At 37.0% G+C, this 15680-nt stretch overlaps 4 protein-coding genes across 4 annotated transcripts; 3 read left to right on the forward strand and 1 right to left on the reverse strand.

Moving 5' to 3' along the window:
- The first annotated feature begins 2 nt into the window (after nt 1-2).
- Nucleotides 3-3028, forward strand: LOC125210041 (protein DETOXIFICATION 12-like). The gene is made up of 7 exons (XM_048109615.1): nt 3-320; nt 1092-1635; nt 1710-1796; nt 1904-1960; nt 2066-2304; nt 2498-2703; nt 2868-3028. Exons 1-7 carry the CDS (start codon nt 47-49, stop codon nt 2934-2936), a joined length of 1476 nt encoding a protein of 491 aa, XP_047965572.1. The 5' UTR covers nt 3-46; the 3' UTR covers nt 2937-3028.
- A 3243-nt stretch (nt 3029-6271) lies between these two features.
- On the forward strand, nt 6272-9001 carry LOC125216327 (protein DETOXIFICATION 12-like). Its single transcript, XM_048118019.1, has 7 exons — nt 6272-6554; nt 7039-7583; nt 7668-7754; nt 7856-7912; nt 8029-8267; nt 8454-8659; nt 8820-9001. The coding sequence occupies exons 1-7, from the start codon at nt 6315-6317 to the stop codon at nt 8892-8894; spliced, it is 1449 nt and encodes a 482-aa protein (XP_047973976.1). The 5' UTR covers nt 6272-6314; the 3' UTR covers nt 8895-9001.
- Nucleotides 9002-10179: 1178 nt separating this feature from the next.
- LOC125210409 (protein DETOXIFICATION 12-like) lies at nt 10180-13235 on the forward strand. The gene is made up of 7 exons (XM_048109968.1): nt 10180-10407; nt 11108-11652; nt 11734-11820; nt 11913-11969; nt 12194-12432; nt 12638-12843; nt 12954-13235. Exons 1-7 carry the CDS (start codon nt 10180-10182, stop codon nt 13026-13028), a joined length of 1437 nt encoding a protein of 478 aa, XP_047965925.1. The 3' UTR covers nt 13029-13235.
- A 698-nt stretch (nt 13236-13933) lies between these two features.
- LOC125210042 (F-box protein At3g07870-like) lies at nt 13934-15307 on the reverse strand. The gene has a single exon (XM_048109616.1). It carries the CDS (start codon nt 15305-15307, stop codon nt 13934-13936), a length of 1374 nt encoding a protein of 457 aa, XP_047965573.1.
- Nucleotides 15308-15680: the final 373 nt, after the last annotated feature.

Raw genomic sequence — 15680 nt, forward strand, 5'->3', positions numbered from 1 at the left:
ATCTCTATAACAAAAACACATAATATTCTGAAGAGAGAGAGTGAGAATGGAGGAGGGATTGTTGGTGAAGGAGAGATTGAGCAGGAGATGGGGAGAAATAAGAGAAGAGATGAAGAGATTGGGACATATAGCAGGGCCTATGGTGGCTGTGAATCTATCTTTCTACTTGCTTCAAGTTATATTACTCATGATGGTTGGCCATTTAGGTGAACTCTCCCTCTCCGGCACCGCCATCGCCCTTTCTCTCGCTGGTGTCACCGGCTTCAGCCTTCTCGTATTCTCCTCTCTCTCAAAATCTCATCTTTTTTATTTTTGGCACTGTCTTATTATATTCTCTGTTTACTGATTATATTCTCTGTTCACTGATTATAGTCCCTGTCCTTTTCTTTTCAAGATAGACTAAAAACAGTGCGGAGTGATTATGATGATTTGGGCACGAGATTTAAAAAATTTATATTTGTTGAGTCAAATCAAGAGAATAAACTACTCCTAAAGTACTGGAAATAGTGAATGTGTTGTATTTTGCTAAAAATGAAAATCACTTAGTAGTTAGTTTCATTAATTATTTTCTTGCAAGACAAAGAACACATGCTAGTGGCAGGGAAAAGTCCAAGATTCAGTGATTTAAGGCAATATATTCATGTTAAAGAAATTCCTTCATTTGTTGGACCTTTTGAAGTCTTGTGATCTAAGTGCATAAACATATACTCCAATCGGGTTGGCGGGGCGTTTGGTTTGGTGGATGAGATAGATAAGATTGATAGAAATCGGAGAACTAGAGTACGTACTGAGTTATCCATCCCGTGCTAAATCATGCAAACGAATCATCCAATCGGGTTGGATTATTTCATCAATCATGTCATACCACTCAAACCAAACATAGTGATAGTATTCTAGTAGTTGTGATTTAAATGCATAAACACATAGATGTATTAAAAAGAAACTCAAAGTAGACATGAATTGGGCGTCGTTTTGTTTGGTGGATGAGATAGATAAGATTGACAGAATCGGAAAATTAGAGTGTTGAGTTATCTATCGTGTGCTAAAATACCGTGCCTTAATGACTAATGTTTTGATATGTGGTGCAACAGTTGGGAATGGCAGTGCTCTAGAGACGATAAGTGGACAAGCGTTCGGAGCAAAGCAATACGAGAAAATAGGAACTCAGACTTACACTGCCATCGCCTCTCTTATCCTAGTTTGCATCCCGGTATCCCTTCTGTGGGCGAAGGTCGAGTACCTACTCAAACTGGCTGGCCAAGATCCTCACATATCGCACGAAGCAGGAAAAATGGTAATGTGGCTCATTCCCACGCTCTTCGCCTACGCCTTCCTTCAGCCTCTCATCCGCTACTATCAAATGCAAAGCCTGATCCGTCCCTTGCTAGTGAGTTCGTGCATCACTCTCTGCTTCCACGTGCCTCTCTGCTGGGCGCTGGTTTATAAGTCCGGGTTGGACAACGTTGGAGGCGCAGTCGCCATGGATCTTTCAATGTGGTTGAATGTCTCTATCCTGAGTTTGTACATGAAATACTCCCCTCATTGCTTGAAAACTCGTTCTTCGATTTCAATGGAGATTGTACGAGGGATGGGAGTGTTTTTCAAGTTTGCAATCCCTTCTGCTACCATGATTTGGTAATAAACTTTTACTTGCTACAATATGATTCTATATTTTATATAGTAACAGTTGGTTTTGTGAAATTTTGTAGTCTTCAATGGTGGTCGTTTGAGCTAATGATCTTGCTTTCCGGGCTATTTCCACATCCGCAGCTTGAAGCCTCGGTGCTTTCTGTGTGGTACGCTCTGCATAAATCCTCAAAAATTCATAGAATGTTGTGAATTTTGTCTTATCCTTTGCTTTTAGTTTGATCCGTTTCTAAGACTTTTTCGTTTGTGTTTACAGCTTAAACACCGTTGAAACACTTTATGCCGTACCCTATGGTTTGGCTTCTGCAGCAAGGTAGAGTCGCGACTAATTTAAGATGGTGTTTAACCGAGTCCTTAAAACTGTGTATAATTTTGTAGCCAAACTTGGCCTAAGTGTCTTGTAACCGCATATGTGTAGCACTCGAATATCAAATCAGCTGGGAGCCGGGAGGCCACAGGGCGCACGTCTATCTCTCATTGCTCTATTGCTCCTTGCAGCAGTGAATGCATTCGTCGTGAGCCTTGCCATCTTCCTAAGTAGGAACGTTTTCGGCTATGCTTTCAGCAATGAGAAGGAAGTCGTGGACTACGTGACAAGGATGGCTCCTCTCGTGTGTTTATCAATCGTAGCAGATTGTGTGCAAGGAGTCCTTTCAGGTAAAACGGAACGCTTGTTTGGTGTATGAGATAGATAAGATTTATAGGACCTAAAATTGGAGGTTGAATCATGCAAACTAAACATTTGATAGAGTTGGATTATTTTATCAATCATGTCTTATTTCATGTGTATGGCTTAGTCATACATCTCTGTTTTACATGAACAACTTGCTTACATATCTCTCTCTTTTAGGTGTTGCAAGAGGTTGTGGATGGCAGCATATTGGTGCTTACATCAATCTAGCAGCATTTTATCTGTTTGGACTACCAATTGCAGCTGTATTGGGTTTTTGGCTGGATTTGAGGGGAAAGGGGCTCTGGATTGGAGTGGTGTGTGGCTCGACGCTGCAGTGTGTGATGCTCTCGGTTATTACTGCTCTCACGGACTGGGAGAAACAGGTGTTCCTCTTCGTTTCTTCGTCTTCTTCTTCTTCATTTTTAATTATCGTTCTTTGTCGTGTTCATGAATGAACACAACACGCGCATTTTTGTGTTATCGTCGGTATTGTCATTTCTCCGAAGAATTTGTTTTAATTGCAAAGAATTCTTTACTTAATTTGCAGGCATTAGAGGCAAGGGGGAGGTGTTTTCATGAGGAGGTTGTGAATGATGTTGGTGATAATAGGCTATAGCATGAAAAAAAATGAATTCAAATATCCAATCAAATGTTGTAGTTGTAAGATTTATGGGATTTTAACAATTTTGATTTGGATGATTCATTGAACCAATTCTTATATCTCCATGGAGGCTGCATATATGGTATGGTAATCTATAAATTAGAGCACTATTTTTATTTATTTTAGATGCACAATATATTTAATTATTGTCCCTAATAGTAACTCATACTGCAAGAATACAGTGTCAAATTAGTAGTTTGAGAATGATTATTAATTGAATAAAAGAGATAATCTTGAACGGTTATTAATTTCATCAAGAGGCTATGATGACTAATATTTTCCACTCTTCATAAGTACTACTATTAGACTACTAATCGCAATAATTAATCGACTATTTCTTAACAATGAAACTTCTATATCCACTAAAGAATTTCTCTCTGGACAATTCACCACATTGTCTCAAAAAAAAAAAAAAAAAAATCAAGAATCACAGAGGATAACTAATTACTTAATCTAATTAATTCACCACATATTTTGTATTTCAACCCCTATCACATGCTAGGAGCAATGAAACGAACTAGTCACACTCCATGGTGTTTCTTCAACTATATATGTGTGGTTCGTCTCCGAGATGTATCTTGATCTTATCACATTCTTGATCTTTTTCTCAAACTTTCGTCCAAGAATGTGGAAACCACCTTCAAATTTGAATAAATCTCCAATTCGCGCTAACTGCTACAAATCATACGGTCTATGTGAAATGTTCTGGACAAATTTGGCACGAATACACTGCCCGCGTAGTTTGTGAAACCACGTATGCGCGACTAGTTCGAGACCTCATTTATGTCTTTTCTTGCCCTACACTTTGTTCTATCTCCATTTCCACCTAGATTTGCGACCTACTAGGGCTAATCGCAAAATTATAAAGCTAGAGCATCTATAAAAAAAATACTCACGTGAAATCAAACATATTTGGTTCACCAAAAAATTGATTTCCAGTCCAATGGTAGTACCAGCAAAGTCTAAACAATAGAAAGGGACGATTAATTATGTTAAAAGGAAAGACATATGTAGACATCTAGAGAGTATCTTATTTAAAATAAAATTCTAGACCAACATCTTAAACTCAAACCAAACAAGTGAAAATAAATTCTTACAAAAGAAATTATAAATTTAATAGAAAATTTTATGCATAACTGGTTTGATTTGCATATTCTCATTCTCAATTTTAAATTAAATTATTGAGATTAAATTGTGAAAAGAAAATTGGAATAATATTTTGTAAAAATAATGTAGAAGAAAATTGCTTTATTAGAATTGATTAATTAATTTTGTTATTTGAAAATAAATTTACTATTTTGGAATTTCATGCACTTTATAAATAATACGGACTAATTAAAAATTAACACGCCATATTATTAAAACAGCCTCCTCCTAATTTGAAGAAAGAAGTTTTGACTTTTGGAAAGTGATTGTATAACGATATATATGTAGTCGTAAACACATATATATCGAGAAAAAAATATCTTTTTAAAAAAATTCAGTATTAGCAGCTCAAACTCAATCTTAAAGCTCATGAAAAATTCTAACCCAACATCTTAAACTTAAAGCAAACAAGTAAAAGTAAATTCTTAAAGAAAAATTACAATTTTTTTTATAAACTTAGCACAAAATTTAATGCATAACTCGCATATTCTCATTCTAAAATTTTCATAACAGAAATATTGAGATTGAGTGAATTGTGGAATGAAAATTGGAATGATATTTTAAAAATTATAGTAATTTAGAACAAATTATTCTTATTAGAATTAGAATTGAATAATACTCCTATTTGTTATTGGAAATTAATTTATTACTTTGTAAGTTTATGCATACTTTATGAAGAATAATTAAAAATTAACACGCCATATTATTAAAACGGCCTTCTTATTTAAAGAAAGAAGATTTCAAGATTGGACTTTTGGAAAGTGATAGCACTTTTATATCAAAGAAAATAGGTGAACACGGCAATCGCTAAAAGCGTGTACAATAATTTAATATAGTAATAATAATAATACTATTATTAACTTTTTAAAAAATTGCATAGTCTTCTTCCTCAATGAGCACAACGTAGTTTTCTCTACTTTTTAAATCTGCAAAATTAAATTCTTCGATTCATTTTAGCCCTTTTCATCATACAACATCTCATGATATATTTTTCATTAGCATTGACATGGCTAGGGCTCGAGATAATTTTTACAAATATATACAAATTTAAAAATAAAACAAAAAAAAATCATTTTTAAAAAATAGACGATTAATAGCAATAATTAATCGACTGATAACAACGATAGTTCTGTGTCGAATCAAGAATTTCTCTCTGAACAATTCGCTACGATGTCTCAACGTAAATAAAAATCATGAATCACATACGAGAATCATAGCATAAATTTTACGTCTGATCTTTTCACATTCTTGATTTTTTCTCAAACTTTCATGCAAGATGGAATGTGGAAACCGTCTGATCTTTGTCACACGGTCCGAGTGAAATGTTATGGACAAATTTGGCACGAATACACTGCTCGCGTGGTTTGCGAAACCAAACCCGCTGTGTGTTGACTAGACGAGGCCTCATTTATGTCTTTTCTTGCTCTACACTTTAGCCTATCTCCATTCTTCCTCAATTTGCTGACCAACTTAGGGAAATTGCACAATTATGAACTTAAAATGCATCTTAAATTAAACCTCACGTGAAAATAATACAATAATTATTTGATAAAACAATACTTAAGTTCCAGTCCAGTAGTAGTAGTACCTGCTAATTAAGTTAAAACAAAAAAAGGGACCACTCCCACTGTCCACCATTAATCGTTGCAATTTGTCATTTCCGTCCGTCCGTGAATAATTAATTCAGTTATTTTTATTTTTTGATAATAGATCTTTCATTCCATTGACTTTATGTATTTCAATAGTATCAAACTAATATTCCATCCGTCCACGAAATAATGTTCACATTTGTCATTTCGGTCCGTCCATGAAATAATGTCCACATTTGCCTTTTATTTTCTTCCATTTTCGGCAAGTGAACCACACTTTTTTCTAAGTTCTAACTCATTACACGCACATTCTATTAGTAAACTAATATACAAAAGTGGAAACCCATAGTTCCACTAACTTTTTATAATCCGCTTTCCATAACATTTTTTAAAACCCGCACTAAGTCAAAATGAGAAGCATATAAAAATCGGTCTTACATGTTTCCTTCCACTTTCCATTATATTTTTAAAATTCATGCCTAATCAAACTGAGCCAATTAATATCGAACAGAGAGAGTATTAATTATGTAGTTTATAAGTATAGACATGTAGATGACTCCACAACATAAAACACATACATTCTCGAGAGTGAGAGAGAATGGAGGAGGGATTGATTGTGAAGGAAAGATTAGTAGAGACGAGCACAATAAGATGGAGAGAAATAGGAGAGGAGATGAAGAGATTGGGATATGTAGCTGGGCCAATGGTGGCTGTGAGTCTATCATTCTACTTGCTTCAAGTTATATTACTCATGATGGTTGGCCATTTAGGCGAACTCGCTCTCTCCGGCACCGCCATCGCCCTTTCTCTCGCCGGAGTCACCGGCTTCAGCCTTCTTGTATTATCCTCTCTCCCTCTCAAAATCTGTTTTTTTTTTTTTATTACTACTATTATTTAGGCTGCACTTCTTTATATGCAGAACTAATTTTAAACGCAAAACACAGAACAAAAAAAAAGTCATTATAAAAGAATATCTAAGATCATTTTACCTCGTTTGTAGTTTATTACAGAAAACCGGATGTTAATATCCGAATTTCCTTTAATGGACTAAAAACGAAGTAAAACTGACCTTAGGTGTTCTGTTATAATGACATGTTTTTTTGTTTCTGCGTTATGCATGTTTTGTCTTTAACGCAACATAAAGATGTACTACTATTAAAAAAAGTGAACTGGAGTACGTTTGGTTTGGCGGACGAGACAGATAAGATTGAAAGAATTAAAGTGCTAAATCATGGAAACTATTTATCGAGTTGGGTTAGGTTATCTCATCAGTCATGTCTTATCACTCAAACCAAACGCCCTTCTGATATGCGGTGCAACAGTTGGGAATGGCGAGTGCTCTGGAGACGATAAGCGGACAAGCGTTCGGGGCTCAACAATACGAGAAGATAGGAACTCAGACGTACACTGCCATCGTCTCCCTGATCCTAGTTTGCATCCCGGTATCCATTCTGTGGGTAAACGTCGAGAGTGTACTCAAACTGGCCGGCCAAGATCCTCGTATATCATACGAAGCGGGAAAGTTGATAATGTGGCTCATTCCCACACTCTTCGCCTACGCCTTCCTTCAGCCTCTCATCCGCTACTATCAAATGCAGAGCCTGATCCGGCCCATGCTCGTGAGTTCGTGCATCACTCTCTGTTTCCACGTGCCATTCTGTTGGGTTCTGGTTTTTAAATCCGGGTTGGGCAGCGTTGGAGGCGCAGTCGCCTTGGATCTTTCGCTGTGGTTGAATGTTGCTGTCCTGAGCTTGTACATGAGGTACTCCCCTCATTGCGCGCAAACTCGCTCCCCATTTTCAATGGAGATTTTTGGCGGGATGAGAGTGTTTTTCAAGTTTGCGATCCCCTCTGCTACCATGATTTGGTAATCAAACAACACAAACATGTTAACACTGTGTTTGTAAATTATGTTATATATATAACTGTTTCGTTTTGTGAAATTTTGTAGTCTTCAATGGTGGTCGTTTGAGCTACTAATATTGCTTTCCGGGCTATTCCCACATCCGCAGCTTGAAGCCTCGGTGCTCTCTGTGTGGTAGGCTCTTCTCAAATCCTCATAATCAACAGATGTTGAGGCTTTGTTTTACTGTTTGTTTCAACTATTTCTAACTCTTTTTTTTCTTCTTGTGTTTACAGCTTAAATACCATTGCTACACTTTATTCAATACCATATGGTTTGGCTTCTGCAGCAAGGTAGAGTCATGGCTAAACTAAGATGGCGTTTATCCGAGCTTATGAACAGTCTATAATTTTTTTTAGCCAAACACGGCCTAAGTGTCTTGTTTTTAAACTTATGAATGAATATGCAGCACTCGAATCTCAAACCAGCTGGGAGCCGGGAGGCCACAGGGGGCGCGTCTATCTCTCATTGCTCTATTGATCCTTGCAGCAGTGAATGCATTCGTCGTGAGCCTTGCCATCTTCCTTAGTAGGAATGTTTTCGGCTATGTTTTCAGCAATGAGAAGGAAGTTGTGGACTACGTGACAAGGATGGCTCCTCTCGTGTGTTTATCAATCATAGCAGATTGTGTGCAAGGAGTCCTTTCAGGTAAAACGAAACGTTTGTTTGGTGTATGAGATAGATAAGATGGATACGAGTTACGACCTAGAATCATGCAAACTTAACATTTGATTGAGTTGGATTATTTTATCAATCATTTCTTATTTAAGTTATTGCTTAGTCATACATCTCTGTTTTACATGAACAACTTGTTTATATATCTCTCTCTTTTAGGTGTTGCAAGAGGTTGTGGATGGCAGCATATTGGTGCTTATATCAATCTTGCAGCATTTTATCTGTTTGGACTACCAATTGCAGCTGTATTGGGTTTTTGGCTGGATTTGAGGGGAAAGGGGCTCTGGATTGGGGTGGTGTGTGGCTCGACGCTGCAGTGTTTGATGCTCTCGGTTATTACAGCTCTCACGGACTGGGAGAAACAGGTGCTCCTCTTCGTTTCTTCGTCTTCTTCTTCTTCCTCATTATCCTTCTTTGTTGTGTTCGTGAATGAAGACAACACGTGCATTTTTGTGTTATCGTCGGTATTGTTATTTCTCCGAAGAATTTGTGTTGAATGCAATGGATTCTTTACTTAATTTGCAGGCATCAGAGGCAAGGGAGAGGTTGTTTCATGAGGAGGCTATGAATGATAATGGTGAAGATAGGTTGCTAACATGAAGATATTTGAATTCAGATTTCCAATTCAAAGTGTTGTATTTTTAAGATTTATGTATGAATCAATTCTTGCGCCCAACTTTCACATATTTGAATTTTCTTCTATTTTATTTCTTTTTCTCAAAATATATAAAATGTATAAGCATAACGGGTCCTATTCTAATGCTTTTAGCACCCTAATCCAAAATCAAGACTAAATCTCCACCCTTGGATTTTAAAATGAGTGGATTAGATTAAAGCTCACAAAATCTCAATAAATAGTAGACAAAATATCAACAAAAGGGTAATATCGTCATTATGTTATCATATGACAATTTTGTGAGTGTTTTTTTATATCAACATTGTGTATTACAAATATCAACACAAGGACAAGAAAATATCAACACATTTTTATTGAGATTGGACATGCATAATATTGAGATTTTGCCTACAATATATTGAGATTTTTTGTTGCATTTGTTGAAAATAGCTGCTTATCAACATGTACGAAAATTGAAATATAATTTATCAAATTTCATCACCCGAACATCGTCGGAACATATGCAATTGAGATCTCGTTGGAATCCTTATTGAATTATCTTTAATTTGATATATTTTTTGCGAGAAAATAATTTAAATTGAGAGAGTTACGTAAATTTAAAGATTTGAGATGATTTTGAGGAGAGAGAAAATAGTTAGTTATAATTACTACATATAGGATTTGACATTAATACCCTTTTAATTTAATTAATAATTATTTAAATTTAAAATATATTACACTTGGCATTATATTAACCACAAGATCTTCTAATCTAATGGTTGAAAATTGATCTCAATTTAGGATTGATAATTAGTTAGCAATTTATTACATCCCTAAGCATAACTGCATAAGTAACTTTTCTATGCTAAATATTTTAGAAAATTTTAATAAATTTACGAAGTTTATGGACCATTGATATTTAATATAAGTATTATACATAAATAATATAATTATTTCATTTTCTAAATTATTTTATAAATGTACATATGTATGTACTAGCAAATATATTTATTATTATCATTTGTCAAAGTTTTCACTTTTAAAATTTTCGTCTTTTATACAATTGATCGAACTGAATAAAAAAAACTGAAATTTATCAAAAATTCAAATCGAACCGAACCGAAATTAAACCAAATTTTAATTTCAATTTGATTCAGGTCGGATTTTCGTTGCCCCTACTCGTGACCGTGGTAAGTGACAAACAATATCCTCCTTATATATATATATACTATTTAGCAAAGGAAATGAGACATATTCTCACGAGAAAGAATGGAGGAAGGATCGCCGGTGAAGGAAAGATTATCAGAGGGATGGGGAGAAATAAGGGAGGAGATGAAGAGATTGGGTTACGTGGCTGGGCCAATGGTGGCCGTCACTCTCTCCTTCTACATGCTTCAAGTCATATCACTCATGATGGTCGGCCATTTGGGTGAACTCGCTCTCTCCAGCTCCGCCATCGCCATCTCCCTCGCTAGCGTCACCGGCTTCAGCCTTCTCGTATTTTATTCTCTCTCCCGAAATCTGCATTATGATTATGATTATGATTATGATAATGATTATGACGACGATCAGATTAAATGATTAGTGGAGAGATTTCAGATTTTGGGATTAAATTGGATGGTTTGAGATCCAATTCGCACGTCTTTCAGAATATGGGATCACAGGGCATGAATTTTTCATATTAGGGATTTTTGCCTATTTTTTTCTACTATTTTATCTTAAATTTTCTTACACTTCTCTCACAAAATACGTGAACTGACCAAACTGCCCCTTGCCTTCTCTTCTCTTATTAGGTCCCACAGAATTCGTGAACTGACCAAACTGCCCCTTTGTACATATTTTCATTGTACGTCTTCGAGGCTCGGGACTAGGATTATCTTGAAAAGTCCAAGATTCAATGATTTAGGCAACCTTGATTTGTTGGACCCTTTTTAAGTCTAGTTGTTTCTTCTATGGAAAAGTGATTTATCACTCAAAGTTTTTGAAAATCACCTCACACTGTTTGATTGCAAAGAATGCTCATATCCTCATCATAATTACTATTAGTTGTGATCAAAATGGATGAATAACAAGAAGCTGAAAATAGAAGGGAATTGTAAAATGTTTGGTTTTTTGGATGAAGATAGATAAGTTTGACTGATAGAAATGGACTAAGTACATAGTTATCCATCTGACTAGTGTATTGGTGGTGGAACAGTTGGGAATGGCGAGTGCGCTAGAGACGATAAGTGGACAAGCGTTCGGAGCTCAGCAATACGAGAAAATAGGAACTCAGACATACACTGCCATCGTCTCTCTGATCCTAGTTTCCATCCCTGTATCCATTCTGTGGGCAAACGTCGAGAGTGTACTCAAACTATCTGGCCAAGATCCTCGCATATCTCATGAGGCCGGAAAAATGGCAATCTGCCTCATTCCAGCACTCTTCGCCTACGCCATCCTTCAGCCCCTCATCCGGTACTATCAAATGCAAAGCATGATCAGTCCCATGATCCTGAGTTCGTGCATCACTCTCTGTTTCCACGCGCCACTTTGTTGGGTGCTGGTTTATAAATCCGGGATGGGCAAGGTTGGAGGCGCAGTTGCTATGGATCTTTCAATGTGGTTGAATGTCTCTATCTTGAGTCTGTACATGAAGTACTCCCCTCATTGCACGAGAACTCGTTCTCCGTTTTCAATGGAGATTTTTGGTGGGATGGGAGTGTTTTTCAAGTATGCAATCCCTTCTGCTACCATGATTTGGTAATAACTTTCACTTGTCTATAACTGCATTATGATTCTAAATTTTATACTATAACAGTTTCATTTTGTGAAATTTTGTAGTCTTCAATGGTGGTCGTTTGAGTTACTAATCTTGCTTGCCGGGCTATTTCCAAATCCGCAGCTTGAAGCCTCGGTGCTTTCTGTGTGGTAGGCTCTTCTTAAACCCTCAAAATCCACATAATGCTGTTAATGTTATTTGATGCTTTGTTTACTAAGACTTGTTTTGCTCCTGTTTGCAGCTTAAATACCGTTGCTACACTTTATGCAATACCATACGGTTTGGCGTCTTCAGCAAGGTAGAGTCACGGCGCATTTAAGATGGCGTTTAACCGTGCTTATAATCTCCTTACAATAGTCTATAATCTGTTTTGGAGTTTATAAGCTTTTGACAAAAAATTTGGCAAAATAAGTTGATCAGCAGCAACTTATTGTTTGATAAAATCTTATAAGCAGCAGCAAGCATTTACTATGGTTAGTTCATATTTAACTGTGGTTAAACTTATGCTCCAAAAATATGCAGTACTCGAATATCAAACCAGCTTGGAGCCGGGAGGCCACAGGGGGCGCGTCTATCTGTCGTTGCTCTATTGATCCTTGCAACAGTCAATGCATTTGTCGTGAGCCTCGCCATATTCCTGAATAGGAATGTTTTTGGCTATGTTTTCAGCAATGAGAAGGAAGTCGTGGACTACGTGACAAGGATGGCTCCTCTTGTTTGTTTATCAATCATAGCAGATTGCGCGCAAGGAGTCCTTTCAGGTAAAACAAGACGTGTGTTTTGGTGTATGAGATAGATAAGATTGATTACGACCTAGAATAATGCAAACTGAACATTTGATTGAATTGGATTATTTTATCAATCATGTCTTATCGCCTGAACCAAACGCCTCTTAAGCGCGATTTGCTTAGTCGTATATCTCTGTTTTATACGAACAACTTGCTTATATATCTCTCTTTCTTTTAGGTGTTGCAAGAGGATGTGGTTGGCAGCATATTGGTGCTTATATCAATCTTGCTGCAATTTACCTCTTTGGACTACCAATTGCAGCTGCATTGGGTTTTTGGAGGGATTGGAGGGGGAAGGGGCTCTGGATTGGAGTGTTGTGTGGCGCGATTATGCAGTGTGTGATGCTCTCGATTATTACAGCTCTCACGGACTGGGAGAAACAGGTGTTCCTCTTCGTTTCTTCGTCTTATACACCATCATCGCATGTGTATTTTACGTGTTATTGATCATGTTACGTGTGTTGATTGCAATGAATACTTCACTTAATTTGCAGGCAGCAAAGACAAGAGAGAGATTATTTCATGAGGAGGCTGTGAATGATGAGGGTGATGATAGGCTGCTGACATGAAGATAAATGAATTCAAATTTCAACTTCAATTTTTGCAGTTATAAGACTTGTAGGATTTTTCACAATGTATTGAGATTTCAAAAGAATGAAAATAGAAAGAAAGATGTATAGCTACTGCTTTAAAAGAGGCGAGCCGGGTTGGATACTAGCTGTTGCTCGAGCTCGGTTTGTTTGAATATTTTGGTGCTTGACTCGACTTCATCTTGTTGTTCGAGCTCAGATTGCATGGTATTCAATAATGTCTTATTTGAGCTCGGGCTCGAGCTTGTTAAAAGTAATTTGTGATATTTCTTACAATTATATTTTCGCACAGCGGCTTGATGTAAGACTCGAGCCACTAGTGGCTCGATTGAAGGCTTGCGAACAAGCTCAGGTAACAAGCCCGATGGCATATTTGTGAAAATATAATGTCGAGCATGTTCGTGAGCCCAGCAAACCAAACACCATTGGACTCGAGCTTGACTAGGCTCGCTTGTTATAAGATAGTGAGGAAACTGACCTTGGATTATAAATACAAATATATAAAATATAATAGCAACCTCAACACGTAAGCATACATTGAACATATGTTATTGTGTGTCTGAGTTGATGGTAAAGAGGTAATGTTTGATGCCCAAAGTTCGAGTCCTCCATGCCACGTTCTTTAAATTTATATTCATTTACTTATAAAATACTAATATAATAAAAATAGAACACATGTTATTTATATGCACCTTTTTTAAGTAATTGTTCTTAATCAGTTAATCAGTTGTTCTTAATCAAGAGTTTTGTTCTATCCTTATTTAAATTTCTAACTTAATCATCGACCTACAAAGGTAAATAACACATTTATGAGTTCAACTACACTTGAAAAATGTACGACATGTGCAAAAATCAATAAAAGTACATATGTATATATGTTGTGCTTAATAAAACCTTAACGATTGAACATTATGAATCCCCATGGTCTTGAGCGAACGAAAGCTTGGAGTAAAAGTAACCGTGTTGAACAAATTAGAATACCCAGAATGTCGAAGACGACCATATGGCTTAAAAGCTCTTGTGTTTTTGGAGTAGATAGATAGTCGATCTTTAAATGCGTACAATAGGTCACCATCTGCCAAAATCTTGAGTGGGAAAAAAATTGGACTGATTGTTTTTGCTGGTGAGTCGAAGGTATATTCCATTACCCACGAATTTGTATCTCCGTAGTTTTCCATCATCCAAATAACAACACGAAAAAGATTTGTAATGTTGTCGCATAAACACAACCGATCTTCCAAAATACATAGCTGATATCCACTATATAAACCAAGCATATATTCGCCGCCTTCACATGGAGGAAGAGAAAAACATGTAAATAACTCGGTTTCAAGATCAAGGCAGGAGACCAAAAGATTATTCTCAAAATTTGTTGCAAGCCAGTGAATATTTCCGTTCAAAAATAAAGCATAATCATAAGGCACGCTATATGGTGGTCTTGCCACTCCGCAGTAAGGCAGTTTAGTTGTTGACGACGCTGGGATGCTTCTCCACAACCCTTCTCCTCTACCTAGACTGTATATGTGACAAAACCTAGATTCATCACCACATATAATCTTATATTGCCCACTTAATTTGCTCACTCCAAACCCAAATACGCACCTACGTGCCGGCAGAGTAGGAAGCTCAATATACTCATGAGTGATTGGATTGAGTATGAAAAGGCAATGATTAGAAGCATCCAATCCATCCCACACCAAAATCAAACCGTTAACTGAACCAATTACAATACGGTGGTGATCGGGAGTTGAATATAGGTCGTGAGGAGGAGGCAAGCCGAATCGGAAAAGTGTCCGCAAGGCCTCATCGCATACCGCATACCCCATTTTCGGATGAGCGAAGGCCATGCCTGGTTTTGGAGTATACAATGTGACAAACTCACCCTCTTTTCCTTCTATCATATCACGCCATGATTTACAAACATACTTGCATCTCGGAATACTTTCAATCGGGAGTCTCCCAAGGATCTGTCTCCATATATCTTGCGGTAGATACAAATCTTTCTTCATCATTGTGTGCGGGTGAGGGAGGAGTGGACGGGGGAGGTATTCGACGAGGAGATGGCGGTGCAGATGGGGGCTAATAGGGGGGTGCTGAAGCTGATGCAGATCGCGCTGAAATGCTGCGATCGGACGCCGGAGAAGAGGCCGGAGTGGCGGCAGAGGTGGAGGAGATCCAAGGCCGGCGGCGATTGATGTACGAACACTATAATGCAAATGATGAAAGACGATAACTTCTTGCGCATCAAAAAAGGCCATATTTATAGGCCAAAAATAAATCCAAATCTTAACCGTAACCCTAACTTTAGCTTTACTCCTTAAAATACAGGAAAGACTTGGAAAAAGATATACATTACTACTACAAATAAAGTTGGATATCGTCGGTATATATTTTTCTCAAGAGCTTCTTAAAATACTAATAATTAGTTAGTTGGAAATTATTTATCATCATATATTCATGAATACATAATTGAATATAAATAAAGTAAGATCTTCGAACATCATGTATTTCACGTATTAACCATAAACATAATGGATCGAAAACTAACCTTTATGATCCATAGCGGAAGCGATTGGGGAAGACGGAGAGAACTTCCTCGGACTTTCTTTGGCGTAGTAGCCTAGCTGCAAC

This window comes from Salvia hispanica, chromosome 3, assembly GCF_023119035.1.
Source record: "Salvia hispanica cultivar TCC Black 2014 chromosome 3, UniMelb_Shisp_WGS_1.0, whole genome shotgun sequence".
Classification (NCBI taxonomy): Eukaryota; Viridiplantae; Streptophyta; class Magnoliopsida; order Lamiales; family Lamiaceae; genus Salvia; species Salvia hispanica.